The 21224-nt window shown below is 38.7% G+C and overlaps 1 protein-coding gene across 2 annotated transcripts in view; it reads right to left on the bottom strand.

The window, feature by feature from the left end:
- Positions 1–21224, bottom strand: part of piezo2b (piezo-type mechanosensitive ion channel component 2b) — a 113836-nt gene that overhangs the window by 31840 nt on the left and 60772 nt on the right. For both annotated transcript variants that reach the window (XM_078173042.1, XM_078173041.1), the window contains 12 exons: positions 18876–19174; positions 13966–14126; positions 11203–11379; positions 10952–11077; positions 9915–10115; positions 9612–9816; positions 8382–8483; positions 8092–8257; positions 2567–2810; positions 1599–1716; positions 1054–1201; positions 357–446 (listed from right to left, as the gene is read on the bottom strand). In XM_078173042.1, coding sequence (XP_078029168.1) covers positions 357–446; positions 1054–1201; positions 1599–1716; positions 2567–2810; positions 8092–8257; positions 8382–8483; positions 9612–9816; positions 9915–10115; positions 10952–11077; positions 11203–11379; positions 13966–14126; positions 18876–19174 — 2037 coding nt within the window. The remainder of the gene's footprint in view (positions 1–356; positions 447–1053; positions 1202–1598; positions 1717–2566; positions 2811–8091; positions 8258–8381; positions 8484–9611; positions 9817–9914; positions 10116–10951; positions 11078–11202; positions 11380–13965; positions 14127–18875; positions 19175–21224) is intronic.

Here is a 21224-nt window from a genome sequence, read left to right as displayed (position 1 = left end):
TCGAACCAATAAAATCCTACAAATATATATATATATATCTATATATATATATATATATATATATATATATATATATATATATATATGGGATTTTTGGTGGATGCTGTTTGGCCTGTTTCAGACACAACTCTTGTGTCATAATTGGTCCTGAGGTAGTTCTAAATAAATGTTAAATCTAATCTAGAGGAAGACAACTGCTTGATTTTTTTAAGTTATGTGTATGTAAATGTAGAAATGGGAAAAAACGTACCAAATATATATTTTAAAAAACTTCCCCTTGTATTGCAAATTGTACCCAAGAGCCCCAAACCACAGCATTACACCACATGGAGTAAGTCAAATATTTGGAGTCTCACTGTCTCTTCAGCTGCTCCACAGATTTGCGCTCTTCCTCCAGTCTGGCTCTCACCGCCTTCACTATCGTGGCCTGGAAAAGCTCCGCCCCTCTGAAACACAAGCAAATGGTCAAAACATCTCTAGTGTCAGAGTGTGAAAGTTGGTCATACTTTACAATTTAATGAAAAAAATGCCTCCCTTTGGAAGGTGAAAAGAAAACATTCACACAAATCTAGATACATTCCATATTTATCTGATTATAACGTCACTCTACTGGGAAAGACAGATACAATGTTTCTTCTCAGGTGTGTTTCTCATTAGTTTCTTTTGTGCAAATTAAAAAGACATGTAGCTCTCCTATTATATTGACATTGAACTCCAGAGCATATTTTATTTGGCTGACACGTTTTCTTGATACACACCAGTGTTCCTTATCTTCCCTGTCAAAAGTCTGTCGATCTTGCACTTTATGTTGTTTGCTTACTCGGAAAATTTCTCAAACCTGAATCTAGATAGCATCGGAGAGCTTTCGTGCCTTTATCATTCTCAAATAAATCAGATTCATAGACTTTTTAACATATCGTGACAGGAAAAGCCTGGTACAGTAAGCCTTTATTTATATTAAAGACATACAGCAGCAATATTAGACTAGAAGAATCTGAATATGGGAGCAGCACCCCTGGGTAGGTCAGAAACGTGACAGTCTCATCTATGTACCTGCAAGCAAGGATCTGTGATGCTCTGATATCGGCCACCACGTGAAGGAAGTAGTAGCTCATGAAGACTCGTCTCTGCAGCAGCAGGAAGGCGAAGCAGATACTGTCCCAGATGATCCCTGCCTCATTGCTGGGCAGATCACACAGCTCTAATGATAAAAGGTGAAAGTGAGGACATTTGTGAGTGTAAATAAACAAGGATGTTAATATATTGGCACTTTCTGTGCACAAATCTGACTGTTTCACTCAGTATTGTGGCAGTGTTTTGTATTCGCTATAAATCCACCAAGATTAACACTGAGCTAAATTGGCTTTGAAAGACAGGCCTGAAAAATAAACAAGGTTGGGGGTTTAAATCAGCTTCTTGGGAAACACACTCTTGGACTGAAGCAGCAAATCACACCGACATGAGATTAATGACTACTAGTTGTAGCAAAAATGGGGATTTGTGCTCCTCCTAATACTGATGGGGACATCTCACCTTCTTCTGAAATTTATTGTCTACCCCTGAGATGCACAGAGAAGTAAAATGTTGAGTCCACTCACTGTCGTTTGCTTTGCTGATGTTGATGTTGTATTCCTTAATGGTGCAGGCCAGACTGAACAACTGGATCAACCAGCACCGGTTCTCAATCAGAGAGTTGATGTAGCCACAAGCCAGGATCTAAGAACAAAAATGTTTTATTATATAGAGGAATACAATCACTTATTGGATACAGTATATTATATCTTTAAATATCTTTAAAAGGAATACTTTTCCAATGAAATGATCATTTATATATCAGAGATCATTTGTAAAGAGAGCAGTTTTTCTCGCATACCTCCACAGTGAACGAAGAATCCAAAAACAGAAAATTCTTGATGAATAAAATTGAAAGGGGGACCACGTTTAACAAGAGTAAAACTATATCAGAATCAAGTTGTATGCTCAGTACTTCCCAAACACACGCATTTCCGCTAAAACCTTACTATTTAAAACACTTCTGCATAAAAAAGTCTCACGCAAAGACAAATAGCCTGGGCAGGTGTGTCATTTGCACACTGATCAATGGAATGCACAAGCAGAATTAAAACACATGTGCTTGCATAGGTGTGCAAGTGTTTTAAATAATAAGGTTGGAATGAAAATGCACATGTTTGGGAATTGGGAATTTTGTGATAAAATTTTGATGTCGTTAAATGTGGACCCCTTTTGACTCCAATTCATCAAGACTTTTCTCAATTTTTGGATTCTTCGTTCACCATGGAAGCCTCTAAGAAAACAAAGTTTTCTCAAAAAATTGAACAGAACACAGGGTAATAGATATACAAATTATCATTGTGTGAGTGAAGTATTCTTTTAAATCTCTGATATCACATAGCACACAGAGTGTTGTTATGAACTCTGCATTCTAAAAGACAGACAGATGTTTTAGACTGAACATTATATCACCTCATCTGCACAGTACATAGATTTCATCTTTCTCGTAGTTAATCAACTGATCTTGATATACAGCTAGAGACAGGCTACTCACAGACAAAATGTTCTTCATGGTGATCACAAAAATGTTGTAGGCGATCAGGAAGTCCCAGTAGTGGAGGATCTTTTTGATTGGTTTGAGCAACAGCTCGCCTCCAAAGAGCAGGAAGTAGAAGCAGGCCACCAGGTAGCCCATGCAGAAAACGCTGATGCGCGTGGTCCCCGTGATGAAGATGATGGTGAGAACAAACCAAAACAGGTAGCTAAACATGATGACCTTCAGCATGTCCAGGTAGGATCTAGAAGACGGTAGTGAAACCATTATTATAAATTCAACAGATACATTATAAGCTTTTTGGATTCTTTGGCAACTCTAAATGTCAGGTAGAGGTTACTGTCAGTAAACACAACATACAGAGCACCCTCATGCTGCATTCATGACACGTCAGCAGAAAGGGCACAGTGCTCACACATTATCCAAAAAACAAAATTTTTTCTAACTGCTCGCCCTGTAGTAGCACCTGATACAGAACATGGAAACACAGCCAAATGGAGCTGCTTTCATTATTGTACATATTTGTGGCAGTTCATGAACACTATTAACAAGGTATAAACATACAAAAAGAGCATAACATGTAGCTCATTTAAAAAAAGCTGCATTGCTGTTATTAATATTGTATACTATCCACAATGAGCTGCCAGGAAAGGTGCTGTAACACATCCGTGGTTCATCCGAAAAAGAAAAAAAAATCAGAATTCCCTGATTTCCCAGCTTGCTTAAAAGACTATTCCCACCCAAGTGACATATCAGCCTGCGTGATATAACTTACACACAACATCACGTTTATGAACTCAGCTGGTCTGCGATGTAAAGTGAAATAAAAATAAGGTGCTCACCTGCTGCTATTTATGAGGAGGTTTGTATTTTGCTCTTAGTTTTCTTTTGTCATAGCTACTTCCTGTCAATAGAGAGCAGTGATGGAAGTACAATTCTGAGGTGTTTGTACTTAATTTCACTATATTCATTTTATGCTACTTTGCATCTCTACCTCACTTCATTTCAAAGGGAAGTATTGTACATTTTACTCCACAACATTTGTTTGACAGATTTAGTTGATTTGCAGATCCAGATCATCAACATAAAACATAATCAACAAATAAATTATGGAATATACTTCTAGGTTAATAAAAAAATATTAATAAGGTAGGTAGAACTAGCTCCACCTTAACCAACTACAACATTAAGGTGGTGCACATATTAATGCTTTGATTAGAATCAAATAATATGATATATATGATTCTGAAATGGGCCATTCTGCATATTAAGTACTTCTATTTTTGGTGCTTTAGATATATTTTGATGCTGATATGTTTTTCTTCAACTAAATTAAAACTTATTTTTACTGTTGTATTGGTACTTTTACTTTATTAAAAGTCCACTAGTACTTCTTCCACTTCTAGTAAGGAGTTGCATGTATCTAACACCAGAGTTCAATTTTAATCTTCTAACATCTCAATTAGTTTGAAAGAATAATCTTCAAGGTTTATTGTGTAGTAACTGAAACTCCCCATGTGCCAAGCCTGTGGGAGAACTATGGTGGCAGATGCGAAAATGTGAATGGCCCTATCGAGAGCCAGTGTTTGATTTGTCCATTCTGGGCTACTGTAGAACAATATGGCAGATTCGGTGGAAGTGGACCCACTCCATATGTGGATATAAACGGCTCATTCAAGGTAGCAAAAAGACAAAGATTCTTTTCTTCAGGTTATTATAAACTAATAAAAGCATAGTTATGAATATTGTATACCATTTCTGCCAATAGATGACACTAAACCCTAAACACTGGACCTTTAACTCAAAGGCCCCTTATGTTTGTTCACAAGAATGAGATGGATGCAAGGTCACAATGACCTTTGACCACCCAATTTTAATCAGTTCATTAATAAGTCCAAGTGGATGTTTGTGCCAAATTTGAAACAATTCTTTCAAGGTGTTCTTGAGAAATCATGTTCACATGAATGAGACAGACCAGGTCACAATGACCTTGACCTTTGACCACCAAAATCTAATCACTTCATCACTGAGTCCAAGTGGGTGTTTGTGCAAATTTGAAAAAATATCCTCAAGCAGTTCATGAGATAATGCGTTCACAAGAATGGGACTGACAAACAAAGAGAAAGACAACCCCTAAACATAATGCCTCAGGCCATTGCTGTCATCATCCTGAAGGCTTAAAAAACATTCTGCTTTATTTGACAGATTTGAAATAAGATAAAGTTCATGAGTTAATTTTAGGTAAGGTAGTAAGAATGCATGCTTACCACACAATAAAAGTCAAAACAATATTTGAGTTCATCCTGTAGCTGTGTGCATAATCTGACCATCAATCACATTTACTATATCACTTAGTGTCAGGACACCGGTAAGAGTCTGATCAATGAATGTGAAGCAGAGCTGAAACCTGACTCCTGTCACTCAGCACAGGTGCACGTACACTTAAGTATGACCTGTGCATGTCTAACATGCTAAAAGCATGCGTGTGGATCCTGTGTTATCGTGTGAGAGACCATTAATATGATGTGTGGAGTGAAAACATAGGCAGCAAGGTGCATTCATTTGATGGACCTGGGGAAAACATGGGACCACAACAACAGCTGCACTGTTTAGGAAGCAGCTCTGATGAAGTGGGCTTGGATCGGACGACACGCTGATGGGCCGGAATAGCTGAGTGAGTGTCCTTCTTCATCAGTGGGAGAAAATACCTTTTCCATACTTAAAAGCTATTTATTGAGTTAGAGTACAGGGCAAAAGCGTCTGAGTCGCGGAGCGACGGACAGAGTGTTTTTGTGGATTATGGATTTCTCCCCCACCCCGTATCCGTAATTCGATCCTGGAGGGAAACGATGGAATAAGTGCAGAGCTGCTGTGGCGTGGACAGACGGGCTGTACAGCTCTCTTTCTCTCTACTAGGGCTTGTTGATGGACACAGAGTGCGTTAATAAAAGACTTGTCCACTTTGCGCATCAAAACAGTGGAATGTGAAGAGCACATAATCAATGAGTGTGGACAGGTCAGGATGCTCTTGCTGTCTTTCTAGCTCGCTCTCTAGTTCTCTGCCTCTCAAAACCCTCTCTTCACTCTTTTTTTTATGTGCAGAGTCAGTATCTAGCTCTAGATTCAGATATGGGACAACAGCCAAAAGTCTGAATTATGTATACAGTGGATATTCAATAACATCTCTGACTAAGCTACTGACATGAGCTACTGTCATCCGCCTTACCTTTATTTATCTAGGATAAGGGATTTGCTGAGCGAGTGTGTTCTTATTCAGCACCACTCCACTTAAGATTTCTATGGTTACACAGTTAGCAGCCAAGTACAACAACCCTTTTCTACTGAGTTGGCTTCTGAGAAGGTCGACTAGAGAGGCTGGGGCACGCAGTAAATGTGTAAGACACTTACTGCATACCCCAGCGTCTACCGTTTTTGACTTAAAGCCCACTTCTGATTGTTCACAAAATTCAGAGGACCACTCTCTCAAATAGATAAGAGAAAAAAGATAACATGACAAAAAGAAGAAGAAATAAACTGGGTTGTAAACATGTGTTGTGCCGTTGTCAACAGTAATGACCAAAATAAATTATCCACATTTAATGTATTCAGGGTCATATTCCCTGACCACGCACTGTGGAGCTTTTACTGGCACAGGATTGTCTCCCACATCACTTTTTTTGTTAAAAAATAACTGATCAAATTTGTGTCACTGCATCCGAGTGAACATTAGCTAGCTTACTTGATGTCTCTACCAGATAATGTGTGAGGCGTGGTGATATTCAATGGAACTAATAACATCATGCATTTTAATTTGACAGTTTTTTTATCTATGTAAATTCCTGTGCACATTGAGATAAAAAAAAACTGGTTTTGTTAATAACCAAAATCTTAATTTTTAACTTAATCTAACCATTTTGTCAAAGCCCACTAGATGGCGCTCTCAGGCCCACCATTGGGCTGTCTTACTAAACTGTACCTCAGTGGTTATTACTGATTATTAGGAAGAATCGTCCCTTTATTCACTCCTCTAATTCTTTTACATTTACCCAATCAGTGTGGACCAAACCTTACACCACCTGTTACCAGCCTGCTTCTCTACCATTTAGCCCATCAGTGATCAGTGCAAGTTGGGAACACCATATTTATATATCATCGGCTCTTAATATGATATGGTGAATTTGTAAGCAAACAATTGTTTATTTACACATCCAGCAGTTACAGAACAACATTATCACTCATTTGTAGTTGTGTTTGTGTCCACCTGATGTATATAAGTTAAATATTCACTCCCTTTTAGCTCTGTCTTTGGTTTCTACTGACACCTGAGGGATGTTCTGTCTCTTTAGCTGCTAAATGCTCCAACATGTTCACCAGCTAGTCTCTAACTGTGTTTGTCTGCTGTTTGTTGCTGAGCAGGTAGTGTAGAGTGTGTTTTTAGAGCTTTTTCACTGAAAACAGATGCCTGCTGTGGCAGAGAGCAACTCTATGAGAGCAATGACAGTGAACTAAGACAGTAAAGTTGGGGGACAGCTAAACAACGAGCTGAAACTAACTATGAAGCTCAATAAAGCTGATTAGATTCAGCTGATAATTCTCAGTAGGTTCATGACTATAAGTGATTACAAGTCTTTCGCATTGTCATTTGATTTTTAATATAAAAATGTAGATTATTGCTGCTTTAAACATTTCATTTATACCTTTATCTCATTTTGACAGAACATCATTTACAAGAGAAAAATAAAACCTGACAGGACAAATAACCTGAGTAGTAATCCTGTTGCACTCTAAATGACATAAGACAAACATGTTCTGATCACAGTGGATCCAGAAACAGATAGAACGTTAAGATCATTTTGTTCATAATTTCAGAGACGATTACAAATAGCGTTATGGAAATTCACATTAGCATTAGCATCTAGCAGGTCTTTAACATCTACAAAGGGTTGTCTGATGTTACATAAAATAATTCATCACAATTCATGCCAGTGTATTATCCAGAAAACATAGACTAAACTCGGCATTTCTGCCTATATTATATCAATGGTACAACTTTAAGGGTAATGTAAGGTATAGAAAAAGAATTATGACTCAAAAGTCTTCCTAAAAGACTTCATGCTTAAATATAAACTGCTGCTTTGTTCTGATTCCTTTAGTTAACCCATATATAACCCATATATAGTACAAATATAAACAATTCTCAACAGTGCTGCTTGTTTTAAACAAATTTCACTTGACTTAATTGTGGGCATCTAACATTATTAAGCATCTATTAAGCCGCCAACTTCACTTCCTTTACATTTCTATGTCTTTTGTCGTCATCCATGTTAATACCAGTTCAGCTCCGGTGACACCAAAATTATACTTCAGCTGAACTGAATGTAAAATCTACTTTAAGTGTTGAAATACAAGTAGAGGTCCAGTGCCACATACTGTATCTATGTAGCCCTAATAGAATTAATAAACATACTTGGGCCACTTCCTGCTGCTGTGTAAATATAGTATAACATCAGTGTAAGCTGCTGTACCTGCAGTGGATGAAGTCAGGGACGGGGTTGTGGACGCTAAAAGAGGCTGCGTCCAGGTCTCTGCAGATCTCCACGTTGTCTCCAGCCATGAGGCGGACTGCTGCCTTGTTCTCATCATCAAATACCTGCCTCTGAAGAGAGGCACACAGCAGCAACATGAAATCATCTAGAAAAGGAGAGAGTAGTGGAGAAAGCTCATGTATGCTGAACACAGTCTCGCTGGTACTAGAGACTATAATGACAATCATCAGCATCGTAACCACGACGTGTCTACCACTTAAAACACATACAGATGAGAAATGAAGGATTGGGTTGGGTGAGGAAATCTGGAACATAGAGCCACTTGACCACATTGGAGTCTGTAGTAGAGTTGGGAAACCTCCAGGGATAGTCTGAAATGAAGACATCCTCCATTATCATCGGACATATGTATAAACAACATTATAACATCGGACTTACTTAGACCTTGTTGTGAGCAGTTTAATGTAGGAACTATTTTCTTCTACCGAACACCTGCCAGTCATATCACCGTGCAGAGGGTAGCATGCATCTACTTGTGGGTGAGAGGCTCTTGCTCATGGCAGCACGAGATGTAAACATTAATGGCGTCATCCTCGGCTGACCTGAAACATTCGCTTGCACAGTGGTGCTAGCAATAGATGTATCTTCCTTCAGTGCAGTGATATGGTTGGTGGGTGTAGCTCCATAGATAGAAAATAGTTCCAACTGCTCACAACAAGGTCTGTGAATTATCTTGAGCAACCAGGTCATGATTTCTGGAAAGAGACATCACTGCTGAGTTTTTCAAATGTATTTTTTTGGCGCTTTGAGCACCACAAGCTGAGTGCCATCTAGTTCCATTATACTGGAGAAGAAGGCAGACATCTCTACGGCTGCTATCTCCAACACTGCAACTCACACTAAAACAATGCAAACTGATAAATTGCATCACAGGTGAGAGGAAAAAATACATATTTTTGATTGTGGGTGAACTATCCTTATAAGGCCTCAATGTTTTTCTGAACCAAATGCATTCTGTGAATAAACCAATTTTGATTCAGCAACATAATTTATAAGATTTGAGACTGAGATCACCTGGGGATATAACCTTGATACAACATTGACAGTTTAACTGAGTTATCAATCATAGTAGGGCTAAATGAATAGTTAACAGACAGATAATTAACTGACATAATCCATTAAAACAACAAACATTTGTTGTTGTCAGCTTCTCAGATGTTACCACTAGCTGCTTTGCTGTTATTTATATCATTGTAAATCCAATACTGTGGGTTTGGGACTTTTGGTCGAACAAATAAAGAAATTCAAAGATGTTACCTCTTTTTTTGATTGATACACTTAATGAATGCTGCATTGACTGAAAAATAAATGTTAAATTAATCTATAAAGAAAACAATCCCTGACTGTGGCCTGAAATTATAGCAATAACCGGCTGAGGGCTGTCAATTACTTTCCTGTCACTGTCTGGTTCTTCTAAGTACAATCTGACTGAGTCAAACCTTTGCAGGCTGCTGGTGGGATCCCGATGCAGATAAAGTACTGGAAAGTCAGCATGCAAGCCAGGAAAAAGCAGTACTTGGGCCAGATCTCAGCGATGGCTTTCCTCCTGCGTCTATACATGACTGCAATCAAGGCGAAGGCGTGAAGCATGGCGTAGAAGTCCATACGCTGCCCAATAACATTGACCACCAGCAGCAGGCACGTCTGAGGGAAACACATGAGGAATATAGACATAATGAGCTTTATGGGGCTAACAGCTTCCAGGCAAAACATATTATTAATGTCTTTTCACTTGGCTATACCTCAAGTCCAAATTTGTAGAAGAAGTAGTTGATGAAGTATTTGATGAAGCATATGATGCCGATGTCCAGATGCTGTCGTGTGATATCATGGAAGATAATCCTGGCAGCAGGAGGCGACAATTTGTTCCTCAGTCTGAAGTATTCCTGATGGCGGTAGATGGTCACCTCGAATGCTAACAGACCCAGCATCAAGAGGTTGTTCTGCACAGATGGTGACGGAGAGAATATTTTAAATATGTTTTTCTATTGTTTTAAAATACATGCTGAGGGTTTAAACAACTGATTATTGAAGTTATTTTATTCATTTATCAAATAAGAGCACTAAACTTTTGCTGATTTTTAGTTTAAAAAGCAAAGTCTGGATAAAGATAAAGCTGCAGTTGGTAACTTTTATGAAAATAACCTTGTGTCATATTTGCTGAAACTGTCACTATATCTTGAAAAAAGTACAAAAGACAGATACTTTGTGAAAAAGTCTCTAACGCAGCTGTCAATCATGTCAATCACTCCATGACCTGCAATTAAACTGCTTAACTAGACTCCACTGATCAAATATGAATCAAGATTCTCAAACTACATCACCTGTTTCTTGCCTCAAATGTTTTCAGAAATATTTTGACATATTTTAGTCTACTGTTTAGCTGTTTGTGACCCGGCCACCATGCTGCAAATAGTCAAATACCAAGCCCCACCCAACGGTCAGACCAACTTTCTCATCTCTAAAACGCTAAACAGTACACTAAAATATGTTTCTGAAAACATTTGAGGTGAGTAATCTTTAAGTTCTAGAATCTTAATTCAGTCGCTGCTGGTCCCAGCTTCATATTTAACGAACGGATATGACAGCGGTATCAACCTTATCTTCTAACTCTCAGAAAGAAAAGCAAATAGATGCATTTCACCAAACTGTGAACTATTCCTTTGAGTAATTACTTTTGTTTTAATGATCACACTCTCATAATTATTGTTCCTGTCTTGCTATGATTATATTCTGTGTATATTGCAAACTTCAGCTGATGAATGTTTCCACTTCTCACCCTGAGGTAGCCCAGCAGGTCACCAGACTTATCCAGGCCCACCCAGTTGGCTGGATCCACTAGTTCCTTATACAACAGAGATTTATCCTTCAGTTCAGTCTCCTGGTCCTTTGGGTAGCCTCCTGGCTGTCGACAGAAAATTTCAGTGCATAAAATTAAATTAAAATTGATTCTTAGTGCAATTAAGAACAGTAAAGTTAATGTCCAGTAATATGCTGTGTACACAACAAGCATCTTCTGATTATATTCACCACAGTGCAGTTTTTGGAGTAGGATGGTGGGTTTATAGACTTCAGCTGGTACAACATTTTGCACACGATGATGACACATGTCCAGACAGTGCAAACACTGGAGGCAAGGGGTCGATACTGGCTGTAGGGCAATGCAAAGGCCCAGGATGCCAGGAAGACATAGTTGAACAAAGACACCTGTACAGGAGACAATACAGATGATGAACAGCTCACTTAAATCCTTTGAGCACTACATTCTCCGCTTCCTCCTCCTACTGCAACTAGTGTTAATATTTTTTTGTATACCATTTTTCAAAACACTTTTACACAGCGCTTTACATAAAAAAACAGGTGAAACTAGAAAAGTGCTTTCAATTGAGTGCAGATCTCTGCCAGGTAGTAAAGATGCATAAAAATCGTGCCATTATAACGAAGCATCCTGGGTTCGTCTGATTGTATAAATTTAATATGGAAACAATAAACTGCATGATAAGTCCAAACTTTTCAATTTAAACAATGTTATTTATTTAGAACATTTTACTGTAACACACCACACAAAATAACACATTAACAAGTTGTCCCTCCCAGCTTCCTTACAGACAAGATGGCAGTGAACATTAAAAAAATAAATGAATAGATGTTTTAAGCACATCGTATCGTGCTTAAATTTAGTGGATCAAAACATATCAGGCATGGATGTTTTCTGTAGATGCTCTGGTTCAAAATGAGACCAAGCTTTTCTGTGGATGTCAGTCTTTGAGCCACGAGAAAGGACAAAATATGGCCTGCAACAGACTAGGTAGGGCTTGTTGTTTTTAGCCAAGTTGATTGCCAGAAATGCCAAACTGAAACGGTTGATTATCACTTGCTGTCCCTACCGTCTGTTCAAAGCTACAGTAGGTAACTTAAATAAAAATAACTATGTTAATTTGCTAAAGCTGTCACTATATCCTGACAGAAGAACACGAGGCAGAAACTTGTGAAAAATCAGGATCCTCTGGTTCCTCCTAGTGCTCCTAATGGCATTTGCCTGAACAAAACTGACCAATCAGAGTCAGGAGGAGGCTCTATCGCCGCTATCAAACACTGCTCGTACACACGTTACGCAGCCGCCCGCCCTCAAACATGCTCTCACCTACTCCGGCTTAATATCTTCAGCGTGCGGCTTCAGGAGGAGCTTTGCAAACACACTGGCTGAGAAACAACCACCAGCAATGAAATAATGGCTCACATCTCCTTTACTAACAGTTGTGTACGCAGAAAAGACAAGTAAACAGAAGAGGACCAACGGCGAAAGGCGAGCCTTCACATTTACACGTCTTGTACAGTTATCAGTGCAGCATGCGCCAGTGCAGTGTCTCTGTCTCATGTCCTACTGTAAGAATACAGTGACAGTTTCAACAAGTAAGACAAAAACTTTTTTATAAAAGTTACCTACTGTAGCTTTAAGAGGAGTGTCAGCAGACAATGACAACATTAAACAGTCAATAAAACAGGTTTTTAGAAAATTGTGAATCACCACAACCATAAGAAGTCTGTCAGCATACAGTCATATATGTGCAAAAAAATATTAGGTTTATTGGTCTAGTAGTATTGAAGATTAGTTGCGGACAGACAGATACACACAAACACACACTTATACACTAAAACATGACCGAACGTGTGCTTCCCTCCAGCCTTACACCTGGCAGAGATAAAAAGTAATAAATAATGTGAGGCAATTCAAAAAAATAAAAAACGCATGCATTAAATTCAAGGTCAAGATCCCTATATAAAAGATCATTACGTTACATAAATCTATGTCTATAAAATGGAGTTTTATAAGGATCTAAAGCCTGAGGAGCTTATCCAGGCTAAACCCCTCAGTCAGAGTCAGAGCCTTGATGGTTTCCATCAAGAAAGTCTACCAGTTATTACAGTTCGCCCAAATACCCCAAAACTATTATCTGGCGAGTCTGTGGCACACAAGACAATCCTGGCTTATTTCAGATTGGTTCAAGGTGGCTTTGTACTGCATGAGATCAACTTTATACAGCATACAAACAATAAAATCAACCCAGAAAACGGGAGCAGTGCCCAGTGATAATGTAGGTATTTGTAATTATTGATTCTTCACCTCAGAATTGTATTAACGGTTTTTGGTTGTAGAAAATCATGACATGGTAGTCTTTTATTTAAAAGCAAATGAATAACTTCCCATTAATTTTACATGCTACAAAAATTACACAATGAATTTTTTGGCAGTGTATCTTGCTGCACAATGTATACCCGATGATGTGAAAACACTCAAGAAATCCACTTTAAAAAGCAGCTTTCATCTACCATTGAAACATTGCTAACGACATCTAGTGTGTGCCAAAAAACTCCAGACTAAGAGTGAAATAATCAGCTGTTAATTCAAGTGATCTGCGTGCAAATAATACATGTTGTAAGGATTTTAATTTGTGATGTTGAGTTGGAGTGGCACAAGGAATATTACAGCAGTTAGAACAGTTTTCAAAATTTAACAAAGAAATATAGATTATAGCTCAATCGATGCTCAATTTCTGAGGCTGATACTTGGAGTTAAAAAAAAATCTGATAAAAATGTATCAGTCAGTAGGTTCAAAGCCAAGAGAAAAACTGCAAGGCCATCTGGAAGCCTTATACATATACCTACTGGGATGACAGGCTACTGTTGAGGAGAGACAAAGTCAATCAAAGTCAAATATGACTGATAAGTGAGTGTGACTCCCTGCTGTTTGCTGCAGATATTGGGCTTTGTTACGTAGAGTTATCTCATACCTCTTTGACAGAGACCAGGACGATGTAGCAGGACACGATCTTGATGATGTGGATCTCCAGTAACCACCAGATGAACAGCTGCAGTTTGTGGAAGTACTCCAGGAACTTGAGGAAGAGCACGGTCAGACGGTCGACCACCAGGTGCCATTTATTCTTCAGATCTAAAGAGGAGGAGATAAAACACAGACACACTTAAATGGAAAAACAACATGACTTAAGAGGTGCAAATGTATGAGAGTGGTTCCAGGTTTCATCTCTTAATTACAGCAGTATGTCCTCTGTTTAAACACTATTACTCCTCTGCTGCCATTTCGCTTAGGTGTCTTCTCATGCATCAACACAAGCTGGAACAGACTGATAATACGATTCTGTCTTTAGGAACAAGTCTAACAACCTTTTGTGTTTATCTTTTTGTTAACATATTACGTGATGTTAACAAGTGCTGTCTGTGTAGCCAGAGTCTGATATATCTAGATCAAACCCACATACAGTACACTGTCCTGCTGCCATAAATGCATACAAATCCACAGGTGAAAATAAACCCCAATAAATGCTGTTTTTAGTCTGTTTTGTACGGCCTTTATTCTTTGAATGGTGTCCTGGATAGTCAGAGCGTATTTCAATAAATATTTTCCCCCCAAACACACTAAATGTCCCACAAAGCTACATTTGAGGTTGTCAGAGACGCATTTGATCACAGTAATGATAAGTTGTTGATACATTAACAACGATTAATCGATTAGACCATCAAAGATAATAAGTGATTGTTTAAATGAAGTTTCATAACAAGATTTGGGAACAAAGACCACGCCTCAGACGGATTCATTTCCGTTCTACGGGTACTTAAGCACGCCTCATCCGTTTCCTCATCCTTAGACTCTGTTTCCACATCCTTCCCTCCCCGACCCCCTATTTTCTACTTCTCTCCTTGTTTGAATTCAGGAACCGGGGGGCTCTGTACACCAGGAGCCTACGAGAGACTGTTCCCCCACCCAGAGTCTCAACCCTGCCTGGTTCCACCCGGTCTTGCAGCCACCAGCTGACTCTGCCAAACCAATCCGTCCATCCACACCTAAACCCCACATCCTCCCCACCACTTCCTCTCATCCCGTACATCCCTCATCCAATGACCCCTCATCCCTCTCCCCTCATCCCACATCCCTTAACCTTCATCCTCTACCTGCATCCCTCCATCCCACAACCCTCAATCCCCGTTCCTCACCCTATATCCTGCATCCCTTACCCTCATCCCCCTCCTTCATCCCGCATCCCTTTACCCTCATCCCACCATCCCTCAAACCCCAACCACTTCCCCCTTCCCTCCTTACCTTCATCCCTCTTCCAGAACGCTACTTCATCATTTAAGCTCTCCTTAATCCATCATAACCAATGTTTATATGCAATCTATACGTTGCTGTGGTCTTTGTTAGCGAACCATAAATGATAAAACTTCAGTAATTCCAGTTTCTCAAATATTATATTTTTCTGATTGTCTTGGTTCTCCATTATAGTAAACTGAATACAGTTGGTTTTTGTGGTATTTGTTGGATAAAATTATATATCTCAAAATGTCACCCTGGGATTTAAAAAATTATTATGTGCCAACATTTTAGAAGCAAAACGATTAATCAAGTAATAAAATAATCTGTAGATTATTTGATTGTGAAAAAAATCATTAGTTGCTTCTTGTTTTACCTTTATATACTTTTACTATACTTTAACTTACAGTCTTACAAGCTGTTTACACCTACTTCTTATTAAGTATGTGCATTTACAACTGTTTCCATTAAGGTTATTGATTTGCAAATACTGTACTTTCTACAACACATGTATATTACTTTATTTTATATTTTATTTATGTCACATTTTGTCCCTAATTTTAACCTTGCCACTTAATGCTTCTTGAATTCTCATTTAGATGTTGTTGTTTTTTTAATTTGTTTTTTTCTTTTTTAATACATATTAAATGGTCTTTGCAGGAGGAAGATGAGAGCCAAGATTTTCATTACCAGTGCCTGCTTCTATGTAATTGTTGTTTTAATATATAATAATAACAAAAAACTTTTACTAGAACTTGAACTTGAGCTCTACAAACTCATCGTATACATTAATATGCAAACAGGCGAGTGCAAATCAGGGAAGAAATTAGGTTTTTATTGTTTGTGTTGAAGGTTAAAATCAAAGAGATGTGTGCGACAATCTGCATTTTAGTGAGGGAAAGAGAAATTTCAACACGTACACCATTTTATGGGGTCAGCGTAATAGCTAAACATGTGTTTTTCATGTATTCTGAAACTGTAAAATGTTTATGTAATTTTTTCCCATATGCAGTGTGTCAAGGTGAATGGAAACACACCTAAAATCTGTATAACAAGTAAACTACAAACAGTTGTTTTAATTACCTGAGAATGAAGACTTAATATTTGGTTTTATATTCTCACAAAGGATATAAAACCTTCAGCCGCAGTTTGGTAGCGGGTGCATGTTATTACAAAAGCCATACTATCTCAGGTTTTTAATAGAGGCCTCATTGTTTGGATAAGCAAACTCTGAGAGGGCATATAGCTGGCATAGCTCGCAGCTCATTATAAACGGAGAGGCCCTGCAGGGTCGAGTTTTATCACCTATTTTATTTTCTGTGTATATAAACAACATTTTTATTTAGGACCCATGTGACTGTCTGGGTAAATATGCTAATGGTGCAGCGTTAGTTGGATTTAGCCGGACAATGTAATGGGTAAGAGTCTGCATTTGAGCTACACTCCATGTCAGAACAGAAAACTGGAGGTAAATCTTACTGAACCCAAAAATCTGCAATTCAACGGATTTTTACAGCTTTGCACGGGATGATTAATGACCAGCTGGGGAGAGTGCAGGCACCAGATACTTGGACAGCAGACTGAGCTTGTCTAGAGGAGTGTTGGCCTTTAAATACTATATGCAACATATGTCTTCTGAGCAAGCTGGAGAGCCGCAGGCTGAGAGAGATCTGAGACATGAGGTCTCTACACTTGTGGCTGAAAGTGCTCTGCAGTTGCTACATAACAGCAACACATGTGAGTCTCAGCTGTAAACACAGCGAGAGGAAGTAAACATGGCTGGCAATGTGGGAAGCTTCAGATGAAAACATATGAGATGCTGGAGTATTTAAATACAAATCTGCAATGTGATCAGCCACACAGCCTCTAGACGAGCAATTTTATCATCATATGAATTTGTTTTGATGTTTGTTTACTCTCAGGCACTTTAAACACAATTTAGAAAAATGAGGAGATAGAGTAATGGCATGCTACACTCTTAAACCCACACATTGGTGTATTTACATGATATAAGTAACAAGTAAACCATCAGGGTGCCTAAATGACACATTTACAGTAGCTATAAAGAGAGATACACATTATTTAGAATACCACTGTGTACATTTACTCAAGTACTATACTAAAAGGTCCACTGTGTAGGATTTAAGGGGACATATGGGCAGAAACGATTAATATTTATAACTATGTTGTCATTAGTTTATGACGATTATGGATTATGATGATTTGCAGTTTTATAGGGGTATTTCTAATGTTATTTATTTATTTATCTTTGTGTGTGTCCTACTGCTATGTTGGGTATTATGTTGATTTGTCCATGTACTAAGTTGTATTTCTATGGCTGCAGTATGGGTGTAGGGCCCAAGACTATTTCCCACTCTATGGGACAACAAAGTTAATCTTGATCTTGATCTTATAATCACCTGAAAATAATAATCTATGTGTTTTTGTTACCTGAAACTTTGCTTTTCTGTTGATACCATACTGATATCATCCTTCATGGAGTCTGCTATGTTGTTTCTATAGTAGGCCAGAACAAACAAACCAAATTTTGCCTCTAGACAGAGCTGTTAGCTTTCTCCTGTCTCCTACACACTTGACACATGGGAGAAGTTTCGACTGGTTTCATTCTGAGTCCTCACTGCTAGATGCTACTAAATCCTACACAACTGACCTTTAATAATTTGTATAGTTTTGAGCTACTTATGCCTTACTTTAGTATTTCCATTGTATACTACTTTATGCTTCTACTCCACTACATTTTGGAAGCCAATACTTACTTTGCAGATTCCTAATATTATTACAAAATATAGTTAACCCAAAAAATTATGCTGTGTTATTATAGGTTAAGCTAGCCAGCTCCACTTTTACCAGCTGCAACATTAAAGTGATGAACACGTTAATGCATCAATAATTATAATCCAATTATAAAATGTATATTATTCTGAAATGGGCCATTCTCCATAAAGCGTAGTTTTAATTTTGGTACTTTAAGTATATTTTAATACTAACACATTTGTACTTTTGTACTGTTCTAATCAGTATGTCATAACTGGACAATATTATTTTATCAAAACAGTTATTGCTATTCTGCTACTCTAAAGGTGCACTAATCAACATAGCACCACACTGGACGACACTGTTTGTTTTTTTTGTTTTTGGGGGTTTTTACCCCAGAATGCTCAGTCACCACTGAGACAGCGACGCTTAAAGTGAAGCTCATTCCCATAAAAAATAAAATGCACAAGTATAGTGTTTTTTTATTGCAGACTGGCTGCATCCACCATCTACTTTCATCAAACAGTGACTGAGTGACTGAGTGACAGTGTTCGGCATGACTCTATAGTACATCAGCTGAAGGGGAGAAAGGTCGGACCAGCAAGCTGAATATTGTAGCTCTAAATGCCACTCTGTTTGTCATTACCGTTAGTATCAAACTAATGTCTTGTCTACAACATCTCAACTTTTTATAATTATATATCTGTAACATGGACACAGATTTTAATAGATTGTCTGACAGTAGTTAGTTGTAGTCCTAATATGATTCTCATTGTATTCACTTTATAGAGCTGCTGTGTCGCAGCTGCTCAATACCTGAGCTCTGCTCGGTGCTCGGTTCTGGCTCGGTCCCTGCGCTGCAGTGGTGGCTCTCGTCTGTACTGGACTGCCGCTGGTCAGACAGGCTCCTGGGCTTCTCCTCAGTCATCTCAGTGTCAGACATCACCACCACCAGGGTCTGCTCCTGCTCCTGCTCCTTCTCCTTCTCCGTCCCCGACTCCCCCTGCTCTTCCTGCTCCTCCTGCGGCTCCTGTTCCTCTCTCTGCAGCGTTGCGTCCACCGAGCTGGCGCTGAGCATGGTGAGGTCTGCCAGGCTGCCATCCTGGTGCACCAGTCTGAAGACGTGTGAAGAAGTTATTACAAACAGACACATGCGTGCAGACTCAAACACACACATCTGTATCTCTATACTTATGAGGACCTCGAATGACTTGGATTTTTTTTACCTGGTTGGTGTTATTTAGAGGGGCATTTTTTGTCTTTATTTAGGGGTAATTTTCAAGACTAATCAACGTCCATTTAGTAGCTATTCTGGAGCCTTCAATCATATCACATGATCCCCCAGTAATGAATGAAATAAGATTAGAATTGCTTTCAAGATTACTTCCTTGTTAACTTTAGCTTCAAATGTCATTGAACGTCTGACCCTGCCAACATTTTAAAAAAGAAGTTGCATTTTATGCTTTTTAAGCCTTTCTTAGAGACAGCAGAGAGACAGATGCAACAGAAATCCCCAGACAGACTCATGGTCATCATATTAACCCCAAAGATCTTTATTTTTCATATAAAAAACTGACCTACTCCTTTATCATTCAAATATATGTTGTTCTACTAGAGTAACCTTAACTTTAACCTTACAGAAGGCAAACTGAATCTGATCTTAAAACTAAACTCCAATTTAAAGAAATCAGGGCAGGGAAAATTTGTATATATCTATTTAATGTATAGATATAATTTATGATATCTAATTTCCTCACACTCCTCCCATCTTTTTTGAAGGCATTCTGTCCTCATGAGTATATAAATACAACAAACTCTCATACACATGGTCCAGGTGACTGTCAAAAGGTTCCGATGCAAATGTTTGGATGGGAATCATCAGCTCTGTGTCTGCTAAAAGAGGAGCAGAGCAGCATTGCACCAGGCATTGTAATCGATAAGCAGTGCACATTCCTTCTGCATTCTTTAAAACAATCTGTGTTGTTTGGGTTTTTATGTGTGTGTGTCAGGAGGATTTTTCTTCTTGCAGCAGAAATGGTAGCAGCTGAGGGGAGGCAATAACCCTTTAAATTCTTCTCAGGCAATGGAGCGAGGTCAAAGGTCAGGTTTGGCTTGCATGAACCGGCTGCATATCAAGGCAAACATTTCCAGTGGTCACACTTACTTGCTCTGCTGAGTGGGAATTTTTTGCTTGATGCTGTCTCAGAACAATAAAGTTACACAGAAGTCAAGATGAACAGTGAGGCGAGAAACCAAAAAAGGCAGGCTGGAAACTGACACTTGAAATCGCTTAAAAATATCCATGACTTTTATTCAAATGCATGAAAACTGGCCAAAAGGCTCCTGTGGTTTGGGGTAGGCGAGCTTTTTCAGGAAGGGGGTAATTTTTGGGGTTAAGTGCAGAAAAGTGGGCGAGAGGCAAGATACTGGAAGGGTAGAACAATTCTTTCATACTCAAACATGCTTGTTTTTAACAGTTTGTGAAACAATTTGAGAGCGGTGGAGGGTTTTATTGGGAAAAAGGCCTGGGCTGGATTTAGCTGGTTTAAAATCCAGACAGATAACACAGAACTCAAAAAGAAAAGGCTACAGGCAAAATAATAACATACAAAACCTGAAAACAAACACCATTCATGTCAGTAAAATACCTAAACTTAAGAGTAGGATGTTTCAGAGGAGAATCAATCTGTCATCATCGGCAAAAATTGGGGGAAAGGGACAAGTCGGTGTGGAGGAAAAGGATGTATTGATACAGGAAGTTGAGACTCAGAGGTGAACTGGGATGATGACGGATGCCACAGAAAGCGAGCAGATACCCACCTATTCATGATCAGATAGACACGTTCATTGACTTTAGTGTGGCTGTGTGAAAAGGGTGGCAGAGGAGAGAATGACAGCAGGTCACAGAGAGAGCAGAGCAAAGAGGTGCTGGGTGAGCGGCGGCGAAACAATGGAAAATCCATTGTTTCCATCCAAAAAGAACATGACCGTAAAGTTAAACACACCACACCACAGACTGCAAAACTGTGAATATTATAACATGAAGCGCATGAAAGCACACACAAAGACAGATGCTTAATGAAAACAGTGGTTAAAATGGGTGTTTAACTGGGTGTGTTAAGTGCGATTATCCAAAATAGTTTGAGATGAAAAGGGATGAATGTT

The sequence above is a fragment of the Epinephelus lanceolatus genome, chromosome 12 (genome assembly GCF_041903045.1).
Source record: "Epinephelus lanceolatus isolate andai-2023 chromosome 12, ASM4190304v1, whole genome shotgun sequence".
NCBI classification, from domain to species: domain Eukaryota; kingdom Metazoa; phylum Chordata; class Actinopteri; order Perciformes; family Serranidae; genus Epinephelus; species Epinephelus lanceolatus.
The sequence above is the reverse complement of the archived record's forward strand: the minus strand, read 5'-3'. Positions and strand labels throughout refer to the sequence as shown.